At 48.7% G+C, this 15,008-nt stretch overlaps 6 protein-coding genes across 6 annotated transcripts; 5 read left to right on the top strand and 1 right to left on the bottom strand.

The window, feature by feature from the left end:
* Positions 1-93: 93 nt before the first annotated feature.
* On the top strand, positions 94-1,578 carry BDZ99DRAFT_299067 (short chain dehydrogenase/ reductase). The gene is made up of 5 exons (XM_033714176.1): positions 94-234; positions 301-364; positions 433-1,019; positions 1,079-1,154; positions 1,247-1,578. The coding sequence occupies exons 2-5, from the start codon at positions 345-347 to the stop codon at positions 1,449-1,451; spliced, it is 888 nt and encodes a 295-aa protein (XP_033576818.1). The 5' UTR covers positions 94-234; positions 301-344; the 3' UTR covers positions 1,452-1,578.
* On the bottom strand, positions 1,407-6,607 carry BDZ99DRAFT_570520 (uncharacterized protein). Its single transcript, XM_033728003.1, has 5 exons — positions 5,897-6,607; positions 5,299-5,840; positions 4,368-4,382; positions 3,691-4,314; positions 1,407-3,640 (listed from the first exon to the last, which is right to left on the bottom strand). Exons 1-5 carry the CDS (start codon positions 6,185-6,187, stop codon positions 1,705-1,707), a joined length of 3,408 nt encoding a protein of 1,135 aa, XP_033576817.1. The 5' UTR covers positions 6,188-6,607; the 3' UTR covers positions 1,407-1,704.
* On the top strand, positions 6,468-7,437 carry BDZ99DRAFT_462523 (uncharacterized protein). The gene is made up of 3 exons (XM_033719865.1): positions 6,468-6,612; positions 6,667-7,093; positions 7,149-7,437. Exons 1-3 carry the CDS (start codon positions 6,509-6,511, stop codon positions 7,275-7,277), a joined length of 660 nt encoding a protein of 219 aa, XP_033576816.1. The 5' UTR covers positions 6,468-6,508; the 3' UTR covers positions 7,278-7,437.
* A 550-nt stretch (positions 7,438-7,987) lies between these two features.
* On the top strand, positions 7,988-9,938 carry BDZ99DRAFT_386880 (siderophore iron transporter; the record flags this gene model as incomplete). The annotated part of the gene is made up of 5 exons (XM_033715494.1): positions 7,988-8,180; positions 8,228-8,369; positions 8,425-8,962; positions 9,012-9,122; positions 9,174-9,938. The coding sequence occupies 5 exons, from the start codon at positions 7,988-7,990 to the stop codon at positions 9,936-9,938; spliced, it is 1,749 nt and encodes a 582-aa protein (XP_033576815.1).
* Positions 9,939-11,440: 1,502 nt separating this feature from the next.
* Positions 11,441-11,760, top strand: BDZ99DRAFT_462521 (uncharacterized protein). The gene has a single exon (XM_033719864.1). The coding sequence runs from the start codon at positions 11,498-11,500 to the stop codon at positions 11,687-11,689; it is 192 nt and encodes a 63-aa protein (XP_033576814.1). The 5' UTR covers positions 11,441-11,497; the 3' UTR covers positions 11,690-11,760.
* Positions 11,647-12,194, top strand: BDZ99DRAFT_299017 (uncharacterized protein). Its single transcript, XM_033714175.1, has 2 exons — positions 11,647-11,825; positions 11,915-12,194. The coding sequence occupies exons 1-2, from the start codon at positions 11,717-11,719 to the stop codon at positions 12,118-12,120; spliced, it is 315 nt and encodes a 104-aa protein (XP_033576813.1). The 5' UTR covers positions 11,647-11,716; the 3' UTR covers positions 12,121-12,194.
* The last annotated feature ends 2,814 nt before the right edge of the window (positions 12,195-15,008 follow it).

Genomic DNA, 15,008 nt, shown 5'->3' with positions numbered 1-15,008 from the left:
GAAGTCAAACGATTTCGCTGTAATTCGAATCTGATCACGTGTTCTTGAATTTATATCCAATCAGAGATTGGACCGCTTGCTTAGACCTCCCGAGAAGCCGTGCCTGACATGGAAGTGCAGACATACCTTTGTACGTACGGGCGTTTGGCCGAAGTCGATCCCCCGCAAGTATCCACTGATACGCCAATGCTTCTAGAAAGTCCGGTTGTACATATCCTTGAATAGATATCATAGGTCTGTCCGCCAGTTTTGCTCGTGGGAACGTGAACGAGCACGGGATTTCTAACGGGCTAATATCAGCGTCATTTTTGAGCAAAGGCCCTTCATCCCCAACGACATACACAATGGGACTATCTCTTAACGGGTACATTGCCATTTCCCATATTTTCAGCCGAATTGTACCTCGCTTGAAAAAGAATCTGACATCTCCAGCGTCCTCTTCATCACTGGTGCGGGTGGCTCCATAGGCACAGCCATTCTCCTCCAATTTGCCCGCGATGGGTGTACCAAGATCTCCGCCGTCGACATCTCCGCCGCCGCCCTTGCATCCACGGCTACCGCCCTAGCCACCCAGTTCCCAGACGTCGAGCTGCTTCAAAACACAGGCGACATCACCAACGAAGCTGACATTGACCGCATCTTCGCCAGCACCGTCAAAAGGTTCGGCCGGATCGACTACGCGGTCAACAATGCTGGCGTGGGCGCTCAACTGAGACCGACGACTGAAGTGCCTTCCTCGGACTATGACCGCGTGCTCAATATCAATTTGAAAGGGACATGGCTGTGCGAGAAGGCGGAGTTAAAGATCATGGAGGCGCAAGAGCCGCTAGTGAGCGTGGATGCTGTGTACGTTTTCCGCGGTCTCCACAATTGCAGCACCCCCGGACTAGAGTTCAGCACTGACTATTCTTTCCACAGCGTCGGTAGAATACCCAGTCGAGGCTCGATCGTAAACATAGACTCGGTACTGGGCATGCTTGTCGTTCCCGGAAACGCGATTTACGCAATGTCGAAGCATGGTACGCAGCACCCCGGCTCGATCTGCCCAAGTTCGATTTCAACCGCTAACATAATCCAGGACTTCTCGGCCTGACACGAACGGACGCTCTGGACTTTGCGAAGAAAGGTGTTCGCGTGAACGCGGTGTGTCCAGGGTACGTGGTCGTCCCCACCCCATCCCTACCCTCGGTCAAACTCAGCCTCGCACAAATTCGTGAAAGGGTCTCGGTCTAATACAGGGATCTAGCTTCGTCGACACCCCGCTCGTGACCGACGCCGTCAAGAAGGTGCTCAAGCCGAACATCGACAAGACGCCCATGGGGAGGCTGGCCCATGTCCAGGAGATCGCTGATGGGGTTGCGTTCTTGGCGAGTGAGCGGGCTAGCTACATCACGGGGACCGCGTTGACGGTGAGTGGGCCCGAAGCCGATTGCGTAATAGATGACTGCTAATTGGTGTAGGTTGACGGGGGATACACTCTTCACTGATGATACAATCTGGAGAATGAAGCTGGGAGAAGAGGCAATGATTAAGTCCAGGGGGAAATAAAGGTGAAAGAAATGGGTATCGGATTTGAAGCTGGATAAAGCTTTTCCCCAAAGGAATACAAAGCGCCTCAAGAACGTCAATTTTGCCGCCCAAGCTCAAACGCCCTGTTCCGCATCGATTATTACCCCAAAGCGAGAAAACCTTCGCATTAGATCTTCACCCAATCAAAGCTCCGGACAAAACACCACCTAGGTACCCCTGCAACTCGCTCTCGCTCATATCCAAGCTCATGCTAAAGTCCAAATCGTCGATCATGTCGCCAGTCGAACTATGAATCGCGTTGAATGTATTTGCGTCTTCCAAAGATCCGGCCATCATCTCGTTCTGCTGAGGTCCCCCGAACGAAGAAAAATTCCCCATGTTATGCACAAATGGGTCGTGAATACTCTGCTGAAGCTGCTGTTGTGGTTGCTGCTGCTGCTGCTCGTGTGGGGTTTGCACGAGCTGCAAGTGAGCCATGCTAGAGAATGGAGGTAATTCGGAACGGGGAATGTGGTAAAGATTCGGAGAAGCATGATTGGTCGTGCTGTTCGACCCCGTCTGCGAGTCATTGGCATTGTGTTGATTGCTCGCTGCTGACTTCGGACGCGAGCTCTGCCCGTTGGTCAGGGGTCGGGAACCCGGATCGTCCCCGCCATTCAGTCGCGCGCCAATCCGCTCTAGACGTGCCTCAAGTGTGTTCAGGTTCTCCTGCAGTGCCGTGAATATGCCCCAGTAGTTGACGAACTGCTTATGCAGTAGATATAGGACCTCAAATTTCGACCTCGCGAGATTCGCGTCCGTGTTCGGCGAGCCAAAGACTCTCGAAATTAGTTGAGCTGCCGCGGCAAGCCATACGGTACTTGCCAGGAATGGGTTCACGTAGCGAACGTGGTCTTCGTGGCTGCGGTTAATGATGGTGAGAATGTCGTCGGCGGCTTCGAAGTACTGATCCAGGGCGAGTCCGGAGGGTCGGTATTGCCAATGTCCTGATTTCTCCTTCGTAGAATTAGTCGGATCTTCGCTGGAGGTAGCGGGCGTATTCTCTGGGGGTACCGAGAAGACGTAGTAATGATGTATCATAAGCTTTGCTAGCGCTACCATGAGATGGATGCTATAGATGGCACTATGCAGCCTACGCGGGGAATTCGCATCGTCAGGTCCGGTGGATTCGAAGCTCAAATATTGGTTCCGGTACTTAAGCGACTGTGGCAGCGTCAAAGAGATACAGCGAAGGGCATTCGATATTGCCCCCAGCTTTTCCGAAACATCCTTGGAGGCTTTCCCAGGGAGCATGCGCCAGCCAGTCCTTGAGGATGATGCCCGGTCGTTTGATGATCCCGATATGGATATTGGCACGCCTCTGGGGCTTGCTAGCATTTGCGCTTCTCTCATAAGAGAATTGACCACGATGAACCAAGCTTTTGAAGACTCATTGCCGCTCTCATGCAATGCCTTCCACCGGTCAATCGCATTTCGCTCCAGGTAGCAGCTCCTCTTTGGGACTCCGCTGAAGAAGGCTTCGTCATCGACGGGTAGATACGTTTCGTTCTGAGACCAATCTATCGCCGCAGGACACCTGCGCACGGTTCCGGCAAACGTGTCCATTTCCCACACAGCCCACCATGCGCGACGTCGCTCTTCGTCTGCTACCCACTGATCTCGACTTTGGGACTGCGGCGCGTCTCCCCGACCGATGCCTTCCGAATCGATTAAGTGGAGGTTCATTTCGTACGCGAGTCGAACGCAGGTCCCGAGTGATCTCCATGCTCGGCCTCGAGCGCCTTTGATGAGCTTTCGGTATGTGGTTAATATCAAGGCTTGAAGCAGGCAGAGCGGCGGCGACTCGTCTTCGAGCTTCATGAGAGACTCCTGGACGAATCTTTCGGCGAGATCGCCAAAGTGCTCTGAGTTTGGTACTACAGGATTATCGGGATCGGGGAAGCCGGTAGGGCTGGTCATGTCGGGAACATAGAAAGGAGCTGCGAATGAGAACATGGCCGCTAGGAGCGCATGGAGGTGCAGAGATGAGGCGACATTTTGCGCCTTGACTTCGAACACCGGTTGTTGAAATAGCGAGAAGGCAGTGAAGTTCTCAAAATACAAATCGACCCTGGAAACAAAGTAAGCACGAGAGCAGTGCGGCAGTATTGAGCAACGTACAGTCGATAGATGACCTGGGGCTTTACACCAAGCGCAACCCAAGTCCGCGCAATGATCAAAGTCACGGGTTCTGTTCGGGATGGTGTGCCGAAATCGGACTTTGCCGTCTCCGGGGTGCAGCTTTCATGCGAAGGATGAATAATGAATGAGAGACTTTGCATGTTTAGCTGATCTCTGGGACTCCCGGTAGACGCAGTGGTCGCTGGCGAGAGCGGCCTACGCGCATCCAACCCCGCTTGAGAAGGCCGATGTCCAACCCTCGTTGGAATTCCATGCTCAGTGTTTGAAACTGAGGAGCCGCGGCGATTCGTTAAGTCCTGGTTCCCGGAGAATTCGTTGGATCTAGACGAGTTGGTTGCTCCATTATTCGTAGATGAGGACTGAATGGGAATGGATCGAGTTTCCCATTCAGCGGAGTCTGCGTTGAGGCCACGCGCATCTGTGGAGTCGCCATCTGGGTTGCGCGGTGGCTGTGAAGAACTGTCTTCCGAAGGATTGGTCTTTTGTCTTTTGCGACCGCGCTGCGATGCTCCTATTTTAGGCCCTGGCTTCAGAGGTCCGGGTGGATATTGACAGTCTTGCTGGGAACCAACGCAAATTGCGCATCGAGGAAGCTCGCGACCACTGCGAGGCTGGAGTCAGAGATGCAGCGACAGCAGCTGGATAGTCAGGCCTACCATTTGATTTTGCGCCTGCGTGGAGAATCAGTAGCTGTTTGACAATGCGCATGCAAGAATTGCTCAAATGGGGGAGAAGATTGAATGATGATAGTAGTCTCAGGCTTTGAAGGCCTAAAAGTGGGCGAAGAACGGGCCGGGGAAGAGGCTCACTTGCGACAGAGCTGACAAGCCAACGCAGCTTGGAGCTGAGAATCGGTACCCGGCGCCATTCCTATATCTTGCAGATAGCTATACCCGGTCGGCTGAGGCCCCTGCCTGGATTGAAACAAAGTGAGTGCAGAAATTGATGACCAAAAGGAGGGAGACAAGTGGTGTGAATATCAGCAGAGGCAGACGGCTGGCGGATATTGATGGGATCTGTACCCCGCGTGCCCGCGTGCCAGCTTCTCCACAAAGTGGAGATGAGAGACCGGGGGAGCTCCAAGCCCAAAGCCCGGACTCGAGTCATGCAGCTGCTCCACTACTGCAGCGCACAGGGAGAGGCCGGAACTCGGGGGTGTGGAGGCCCAGCATCGGCTCCGACTTCTCGCGACGGCTGCTTTCCAGGCACGACAAGTCGGGGCCCCGCATGCACCAGACCGGACGAGAATGCTCAGAGGCGTCTGCTATCCAATAACAGGGTGCTGGACGCGGCAAGTTACCGCAGTGCATCGCTGTGGAAAGGCGGGGTGAGATAGTCCGTCCGAGACCCTCACTTCGGACCAATTCGACTTCGGCCTAGGGAGCGAATCAGCGCCCAGTCGAAGTCATGGACCCGAACTTTCTCGGTCAGCTGCAGTTCGCAGCGGGGTTCGTCTGTTGGGGCGCCAAGTTAGTTCGTGTATGTACGTCGTCATGTGGCGATGCTTAAAACCCGAGCGCTGAATGCGAAGTGCGGCGAAGCTCGAAAAGTAACAAGTTTGAATTGGCGATGCGGCGATCAGTCTACAAAGGTATCCCGACGGTGAAGCCGCCATCCACTGCGATGTTCTGTCCTGTAACCCAGACAGCTTCGTCGGTGCACAGAAACACCACGACGCCAGCCACGTCTTTGGGGTCTCCCAGCCGAGGCCACGGCGTTCCCTTTTTCATGTTCTTGATGATCTCCGGGTCGTTGAAGTTTGTGCTCGAGAGCGCGGTTCGCACAACACCTGGACAGACGGCGTTGACGTTGATCGAGTCTTTCGCGTGGTCGAGGGCAATTGCACGCGTGAGCATCGAAACGGAGGCTTTCGAGGCGCAGTAGGTCGCTTCACGCGCGATGGCGACGATGCCGGCGCTGGAAGAAATATTGACAATGCGACCACGCGAGCCAGAGCTCGTGACGTCCTGCTTGAGAAACTGCTTGATTGCTTGTCGCATGGCGATGGTCGAGCCTTTGCTGTTGATGGCCATCATGCGGTCCCACATCTCGTCCGTCTCCTCGACAAATTCGCGAAGCGGCATCCACAGACCTGCGTTGTTGATCAGGATGTCTAGGCGACCGAATTCCTAAAGCAGAATCAGCTTGGCCATCTACTTCAAACGGAAGCTTCGCCATCGTGTACCTGCACGGTAAAGTCTATCAGCGCATACACCTCCTCGGGCACCCCCATGTCGCACTTCTTGAATCGAGAAGTGCCTCCGTTATTAGAGATGACGGTATGAGTAGGGATGTGTATGTCCTTTTCAAATCCATTTGGCGATGCCTCTGGCCTCAGGTCTGCGCAAACCACATGAGCTCCTTCACCGGCAAGGGTGAGAGCAATTGATCTTCCCATGCCCGACGAAGCTCCGGTAACGATGGCGATGCGATCTTGAAGGCGGCCAGGCCTCAGGGCTGCTGTGTTGGATGCCATCTTTGACGTCTTTGAGCTGTGGAAAGATGATGGCTTCTAGAAGTCCGATTTGAGGTTTTCGAATTGAGGAGATGTGATTGCTTTCAATCAAGTCGATCTTGGGAGTGGGTTACATGCAAACCTGAAACAATTGGAAGCTTTTGAGATTTGTCAGTACGGACGGAATGTCTTCGGTCAGTTTCTCTCCAATGACCGTCTTAATTGCGGGGAAGCAATCCCTGGTATCAGTTCTAATGGACGCGTTGCAATATATGCTTTCAACGAGTGCTGGGCTGAAAACTTTACACATTCAATCAAAGTCCTCGTACTCTTTCCCCAAATATGTCGAAACAGGCCCTACAGCTGATTTTCATCCCTCACCGTCCAACGCCGACAGAAGAGGAGATTAGTAAGGACTTAGCTCCTGCGATAGAGGTATTGCAAAGGTATGTTGATATGGAAATGTTCATCCGGCCATGATACTCATACTTTCATGAAAGTGCACCGGGCTTGAGAGCACTCTGGCGAGGGAAGAAATTCGAGGAGAGGTACACACAGGTGCTAGTGCTGGTGTGGGATTCTTTAGCCTCGAGCCACTCGTTTTTCACAAGCCCAGCATATGGAAAGTTCCACAAAGTCGTGCAGCCAGCGTTGAACGGGCGCAAAGTGGAATGGCAGCAGCACGCGCTTCTCGGGACGTCTGACCTCGATAGCGAAGCCCGGTTGAAAAGCATTCTCAACAGCCCGGCGATTGAGGTGGCCTTGACCAAGGTTGTAGAGGGGGGCGTGTCGGGATACTACGACCAGTTCAGAGCGGTGGTGACCAAAGTGCTAGAGGAAGAACCCGGCTGTGATGGCTACTTCATTGGGCCGCAGATTGAGAATCCCCAGGACCAGATTCTGCTGATCAACTGGAAAACTGTCGATGTGAGTCTGTCTGAACTCGAAAGACGATCGAGTTCACAGCGCTAACGTTAAACAGGCACATCACGAAGAGTTCGAGAAGCGGCCGGGATTCAAGGCCTGCATCGACGCGCTGTTCGATTACTACGCGGTGTTCGTGGTCCCGTGGCACATCGTGGGGTTGAAGCTGGTTTGGGGGTCAATTTGAGAAGTGGGTTGGTGATGGAGGGGATGGAGGATGGACACAATGGGTGAATGTCTGCGGATGTCGGAGGCGACGGCGCGGGGATGCTTGGCGCGGCCTGATCTAGCCTAGCACCAAAACCAACGACTGCAGCCCTCTGGACGCATCTCCATCTCAACCACCTCCCACTGATCTCGACATTTCACATCCGCAGCTGTCTGGCCTCCTCTAACTCATGATGCATCCCGTCACTGCTCCCAAGTCACGGGTGCCTTCTTTTCTGCTGTCTTTACCATGCAGCTGAGAAAGTGCGCGCTCAGAAGTCATCCAAGCCCTCCAGTCTCATCGCGATATGCCAGCAATGACACTAAAAAGACTGCTGACGACTGCTCGGGGCACTGGCTTGGACTGCCTGTATCCATCGCAGACTGGTCCCCCAGGCAATGAATCATCGCCCAGCCGCTAAGCCGCGTCGAGTGATCGCCAGCTTGCATTCACAGGTAGCAAATCGTTTTCCGAAAAGTCCAACCACCCGGAATGCTGTTGCCGACCCCAGAATTTCATGCGAGACTACCCCAGTGCGGGGACAAAAATCTGGCGATTTGCGCCACCCATAGCCAGAAAATAGTATATTGAACGCTGCCTCTCGCTCTATACGTCTGCATCAAATTTAAACTTTGCTTTCTCTTCCTCGCGGATTTCAATTCAGAGTATTCTAGTCCTGTGCTACCATCATGGATGAGAAAGATCTTGAGCCATCTCTTCGCGATGTCCACATCGAATACGCCGCCGATGGCACTCGACAAGAGATCGCCGAAGAGGCTCGAGGCGCCGACCTCGAGGACATGCCGGAGGGCTATTATCGGAACTGGCGATTCATTGGATCCGTTGCTGCCGTTGCATTCATGGCCCAAGGCCTATACCTAGGTACTTGGACTCGTCGACCTTTATTGACTCCCCCTCACCCGTCGTAGGCTACATCCTACCCGTCAATACCATCACCATCATCAATGCCGACCTAGGCCCCGATCCCAACTACGCCTTGATCCCCGTGATAAAGACGCTATGCGGAGGAGTTGGCTTGACGCTTGTCGGTCGACTAAGTGACATATTTGGGTTCGGTTCCTGCAGCATTGCTTGATCCATCACCCATGTGCTGACCACATATCAGACGCCGATGGTTCATGATCACAGGAGCTATACTTGGAATCATAGGATCAATCATAAATGGCACTGCCAAAGACATCAATACCATTCTCGGCGGCACCGTCTTCATGGGCCTTGCCGGGGCCATCCAAACTTGCTTCAGCTTTGTCCTCATGGAACTTGTCGCAAACAAGCACCGCGGCATCGTTACTGGTCTCCTATTCTTCTCAACCTGCCCTCTTGCTGCCTTTGGCCCTCTCATCGCTCGCTGTTTGGCCCAGTACACCGCTCTTAGCTGGCGTTGGAACTACTGGCTCAATCTTATTACATGCGCCATCTCCGGCATCCTGTTCTTTATCTGCTATCATCCACCGACTCACAGGCAACTGCATGAGGACACGAGCATGTCCAAGCAACTCCGTCAGCTCGACTGGGGAGGGATCGTTCTCTTTGCCGGCGGACTCACTTCCTTTGTATTAGGCCTGTCTTGGGGCGGAGGTCTCTATCTCTGGGACTCCTACCATGTTATCGTTCCAATCGTTGTTGGATTTGCCGTACTTGTGGTCTTCGCATTCTATGGTAAGCGCACTTTCGTACCCTACCGCTGACGAGAAGCTGACCCCGAAAGAAATATACATGCCGCTGAAGTATCCTCTCATCCCAATGTCTCTCTTCATGAACGGTCGTTTCATGGCCCTCATCGGCGTCGCATCCGTCGCAAGCGTACGTAGTAAATGCTTGCTTTTTCTCTTTTGAATTCTAATAATCCTACAGATGTTCTACTACTCTCTCACCGTCATTTGGCCGCAAATGATCACTTCCCTCTACGAAGACAAGCAAGTCATGATAGGCCTAATGTCGGGCGCGTTAGGCGGGTCCATCGCCTTTGGCCAAGTCGTCGGAGGCTTCACTGTACGCTTTGGCTTCGGCCATTGGCAGCTCCGCATCGCCGCCCTACTCATGTGCGCCTTCATCGGGGCCATGGCGGCTGCCGATGCCTCCACACGCACCATGTCCATCATTCTCTGTTGCCTCGGCGCTCTGGCCGTCGGCGTCGTTGAAGTCGTAGGTATTGTCGCTGTGCCGTTCTGTGTTCCTCCTGCGGATCTCGGCCTCGCAAGTGGTCTGTTAGGGTCATGTCGCTCGACTCTTGGCAGCGTGGCTCTCGCCATCTTTTCTAGCGTCTTGACAAGCACCAAGGCCGAGCAGATACCCCCCCGACTAAAGAAGTTAGCGGTCGAAGATAGCCTCTCTGCGAAGTCGACGGCTCTTCTCATCAAGTCTGGGCTACTCGGTGCTGTTGCTACATTCGCCAAGATCCCTGGTATTGCCAACGAGAGGATCCCGCTGTATGTGAAAGCAGTTCAGGACGGGAATGTGAAGTCGTATCATATGGTGTTCTTCTCCAGTCTGGCGTTCGGCGGCGTGGCGATTATCTGCGCGTTTTGCACGAAGCCTTTCAACCAGTTCTTCACCGAACGGGTCGAAAGAAGGCTACAAGGCGTTGAGAAAGAGCATGTTGCCGGGAAAGAGGTGTAAAAGTCAAAGGGAAGTGCTTAAGTTATTATTAATCGTATATAGCATTATTATTAATCTATATACCCAATCTTATTACTCTTAAAGTAGCGTTTAGAAACTATTAAGTGTAATGGAAGAGTGCACGGCAGGGGGCTCGTAGATAGAATTGACGATTTCGTGTATTGAGAGACGAATCCTTAAGGAATCGTGATGCGTGGCCTGGGGCTGTATATACCCCGGCCTAAGCGAGCACGTAACTCGCAGAGGTCTCGCAGGCTATACGCCTGCGCAGGCGGCTGCATGATTTAGAGAGGATGTATCTGCATCCTATTCGGTGGCTATATACTGTAGGTGCTCCGGTTACCTTATACTACCCCCCCCTTTAAAAAGGGTTTAACCCCGAACCTGTACAGCCTTATTAAACAAACCCTGCAACTCTATAGGGAAAAATATAGAGGAACTAAAAGTACTATAGTAATAAAACGGTTGTATATTACTAGCTAGAGCCCTGTATAATAGCAGCGTGTAGATTTAAAATTTAGGCGCCAGCGGCTAGTGCAGGCGCTATTATAGGTATAAGGCCTAACCCTTAGAAGGAGCGTAGTGCCCGTAAAACTTATATAATATTACTGCAACTTTATATTAGCAGGTAATAGGTTATAGTAGTTAGCCTTTTAATATATAGTTTATATTTTCTATATATAGTAGCTACCTAACTTAGTAATACTATATAGCTAAGAGCGTATTATAGTATAAAGTAGTAAGGCTATATAGCTAAGTATAGTATATAATATATATATAGCACCTATATATATATATAGGGTGTTTTAAACTAACCTTTAATTTTATAGTATAGAATATATCTAATAATTACTTAATAGTATAATTACTATACTCTACTATAAGGTTAAAGCAGTTATATCTAACATGTAATATAAGTAAGCCGGCTACCTAAGTAAGCTGGCTACTTTATTAACTTTTAATAGCTTTAAATATAGATTACTCTATAACGCTAATAGATATTAACTTAATTTAACTTATAGTCTATTCTATAATAACTTCCTTATCTTTTTAATATATATAAGTATTATATTCTATCTTACCGCAGCGCCTATAGCGCGCTTACTACTATATACTTCTACTTAGGCGCCTTCTATTTTAATATATTTCGCCCTTAATTTATTTATTAGCTTCCTTTTAAGCAATTATATTAAACCCCTGTACCTTTATTAGGACTTTTTACCTCTAAATTTACTTTTTTTTGCGCTTTCTACGCTTTATAGCGGCTTTATTCGCCTTTTAAAGGCTTATAACCTAATCGCGCAATAATACTACCCTATATATTTATATTTCAGCGCCTCTAATAAGTAAAGGGGGCTACTAATCGCACACCCCCTTTTTACTAATCGCACACCCCTTCCCCCCTATCGCTTCACCACGTTCTAATTGGCCCGGAGGGGTGCTCCGAGGCCTCCGATTCGCTCGCCTAAGTCGCTCACTAATTCCAAATGCTCTCTCTAAATGCGGCCTTAATCGCAATCAATTACATCCTCTTCCTCTCCTTCTATAATACACTCACTATGGCCCTCCAGTCGCTACGGCTGGCGTACTACGCTACAGCAGAGGTAGCGCATATTGCTCTACAAGCGCACGCATCAGCGCAGGGCTACGGCCTAGCAAAATACCGTAGTAAACCAGACAGAGTGGACATACGAGCATACCTCCAGGACGCATGCCGACAGCTCCGCCGCCAGCACCGCCTATTTCTGTAGTCCCTCGTCCAGCTCTTGTCGCTCGGAATGCCTATCAGTCGACAGCTACACCGGCTGATCTTTCTTGTATTGATCCAGCCCTTCTTAGGCCTACAGCTGCATCTACGGCAGCATCTACGGCAGCGCATACAGCAGCGCAGTCGACAGCTACACCGGCTGATCTTTCTTGTATTGATCCAGCCCTTCTTAGGCCTACAGCTGCATCTACGGCAGCATCTACGGCAGCGCATACAGCAGCGCATACAGCAGCGCATACAGCAACACCTGCAGCTAAGAAGCGCGGCCGGCCGCCTGGTGCGAAGGATAAGGTACCACGGAAAAAGAGGCAGGAGCTCGGAGGCAAGACAGTGCTCAGCCTCAACCTCAGGTGGAACAAGAGGATGACCGTGCAGACATCCTACGACAGATTGCAGCTCTACAAGCACGTCTAGAAGGGTCTCAGCGTCCAGCAGGTGTTAAGGGGGGCACTGCTGAGTTATTAAGCCGGCCGCCAAGCCGTAGAAACGTTGTAGCGCCTGCAGAGTATAACTATAAAAAGGAGGCTAAGGAGTATATAGATTAGTATATAGAGTAAGTGCAGGTAGTAATATAGGGGGGCCAGGCTCGATATAAAGAAGCCGTAATAAGGTAAAGTTTTAATAGGTTTAGTATACTTATAGGTATATAGGCACTTCTAGAATAGAACTTCTATTCTATACTTAGACTTAGGCTTATATATAAGGCTATATAAATCGGTATATATTTTTTCCAATTTATATAGCTATATATATAGCCGTATATAAGGCTATACGGCCTTATATATAGTATTATATATAAATAGACGTATAGGTAAATACCCGGAAAAAGCTCCGCGTTAATCCGAGCTAATTATAAGGTGGTAAAGTAATAGGAGGGGAAAAGGTATACAATTAGTAAAAAAAGGGTGTACGATTAGTAAAAAGGGGGTGTGCGATTAGTAGCCCTTTAAGTAAATTAAGCAACTTAAAAATTGCGGTAGAAAAGCTATTTTAATATATTTAAATATAATTATAAATTAAGGGCGCTGCTAAATATACACCCTATATTTACTTGGTGTACACCCCTTTTCTACTCTATATACACCCTTCTTACGTCTAATCTTCTAATTGGTCCGGAGGAGTGCTCCGGGGCCTCCGATTCGCTCGCTTATATTTCTTACTAATTCCAAATGCTCTCTCTAAGTGCGGTGTGGCTATAAAGTATTATATTCTAATCCTTAACTTCCTTAATACACTTACTATAGCCCTTAAACCACCACCGCCACGGTCCTACTATACGCTAGATAAAGCTAAGGAAGTGCTTAGAAAGTATATAAAGGCGCAGGGCTACAGGCTTATTAAGTTCCGTTTAAAACTAGACAGAAAAACGAAGGAAACAAGGAAAATATAGTACCGATGCTGCTTTAAAGGCACTAGAAAGTCTTATACACGCGTGCGCAGTACGTCTACTAATAAAGTAAACTATAAAATAAGCGGTACGCTTACTCGGCAGCCTCCTAGAGTTAATAGCTTACGTGTTTAGCTATAGGAGACGGTAGAGGAAGCTTATAACAATTACAACGCTATGCTTAAACCTATAGCAGCCGCCTGTAATAGGAAGCACTCGGCATCTATAAATGCCCTTATTTAAATAGATGTATTAAGCGGAATAAAGCCTAATAAAATATATACAAAGCTGTTAAAGAAAGGGGTTACTATTACGGCGCACAATATTACTAATAAGCGCACCCGGTATAGGAACAAGCTTCTCGGCGGCCTTACGCCTATCTAGGCGCTCCTCTATACGTTAGAAACCTTTATATTCCCGGCACCTAACGGCCGTAATAGGAAGTACGTATACAACTTTATAAAAGATAAGCAGAACCGAATTAAACACCTTTTCTTTGCCTATCCGGATTCTATCGAGATCCTACGGGCTAATCACGATGTTATTCTATTGGATTACACCTATAAAACTAATAGATTTAGTATACTCTTCCTGCATATTACCGGCGTTACGTGTACTAGCAATAACTTTGAAATTGCCTATTATTTCCTGCTAAAAGAGAAGGAGGCGAACTATAACTGGGCAGTACTGCAGCTCTTCGAGCTCTTTAAGCGCTATTCTCTTATTCTATGCGTTTTCTTAACGGATAAAGAATAAGCTCTAAGGAACGCACTATATTAATAATAGCCTACGGTCACGCGCCTCCTCTGTATATAGCATATTGAAAAGAATATTATTACTAAACTAGCTAAGGTGTATAAAAAGGAACCTACGTACGCCGCAGGCAGCGCGCCACCTGCGCCTATATTAGATAAAGAGAAGGAAGCTATTTAGAAGAAGGAATAGGAGAAAAGGGGGCAGTTTTTTACCCGTTGGACCGCTATAATAAAGCTGGAAGTTATAGCTTAATTTAATAAGGCTTAGAAGAAGCTACTTAATAACTATAAGGAGCGCTCTAACCTAGTAATATATATAGAGAATAAGTAGTAGCTATATAAGTAGAATTAGGCCACCTGCTACACCTATAAGGTGCGGCACTTTAGTACTATATAAGTGATTTTTCTTAATACTAAAATGTCTAAATTTAATGCCTAAACTTTGCACAGGGTTTATATACGTGCTAAATAGGCAGCGCTGAAGAGGATAAGAGTATAGCTTAAAGAATAACTAAGAAATAAGGAAGTAGCAGAGATATATAATACTAATTCGATTTCTTATAGAGTTATATCGCGAAATAAGGGCTTACACGGCCTACTTAAGGGCTTTCTTTAGGTGTTAACTAGCTATCTATTTAACGTTCTCCTTAATATACAGAACCTTATCCTTAACTCTAGGTCTAAGTTTAAAAATAAAATAGCTAGATATTACACCTATACTCCGTATAATATTAAAAAACCCGAATTCCGTAACCTATATTAAAAGGTAACGCCGCAGGCACTTGTTTTCCTTAAGAAGCAGCTCTAAAAGGCCAAATTAAATAAATATAACCTATTTAATTATACTTAAACGTTTAAGTCTATCTATAGCATTCTATATGCGTATAAACTGTATAATCCTCTATACTAAGCGCTTGTAAATTAGCTAGATCCGGTGCTCTATATATAACCGGAAGAGATAGATTACTATTAGTAGTTTATTCGGCCAGGAGGATATTAGCTAGCTATTTCTTTTAGGCCTTTTAAGGATATAGAGGATCCTGCTGTTATTAAGCGCCGGCGCGGCCGGCCTACTATTGCAAGAAAAGGCTATTATACGTATAATAATACGCAGCAAGAGCTATTAAGATTTAAAATTACTATAGGCACAGGTGCGGCAG

Source organism: Mytilinidion resinicola, assembly GCF_010093595.1.
Source record: "Mytilinidion resinicola strain CBS 304.34 unplaced genomic scaffold BDZ99scaffold_9, whole genome shotgun sequence".
NCBI classification, from domain to species: Eukaryota; Fungi; Ascomycota; class Dothideomycetes; order Mytilinidiales; family Mytilinidiaceae; genus Mytilinidion; species Mytilinidion resinicola.
This window is presented reverse-complemented; position numbering and strand designations above follow the sequence as displayed.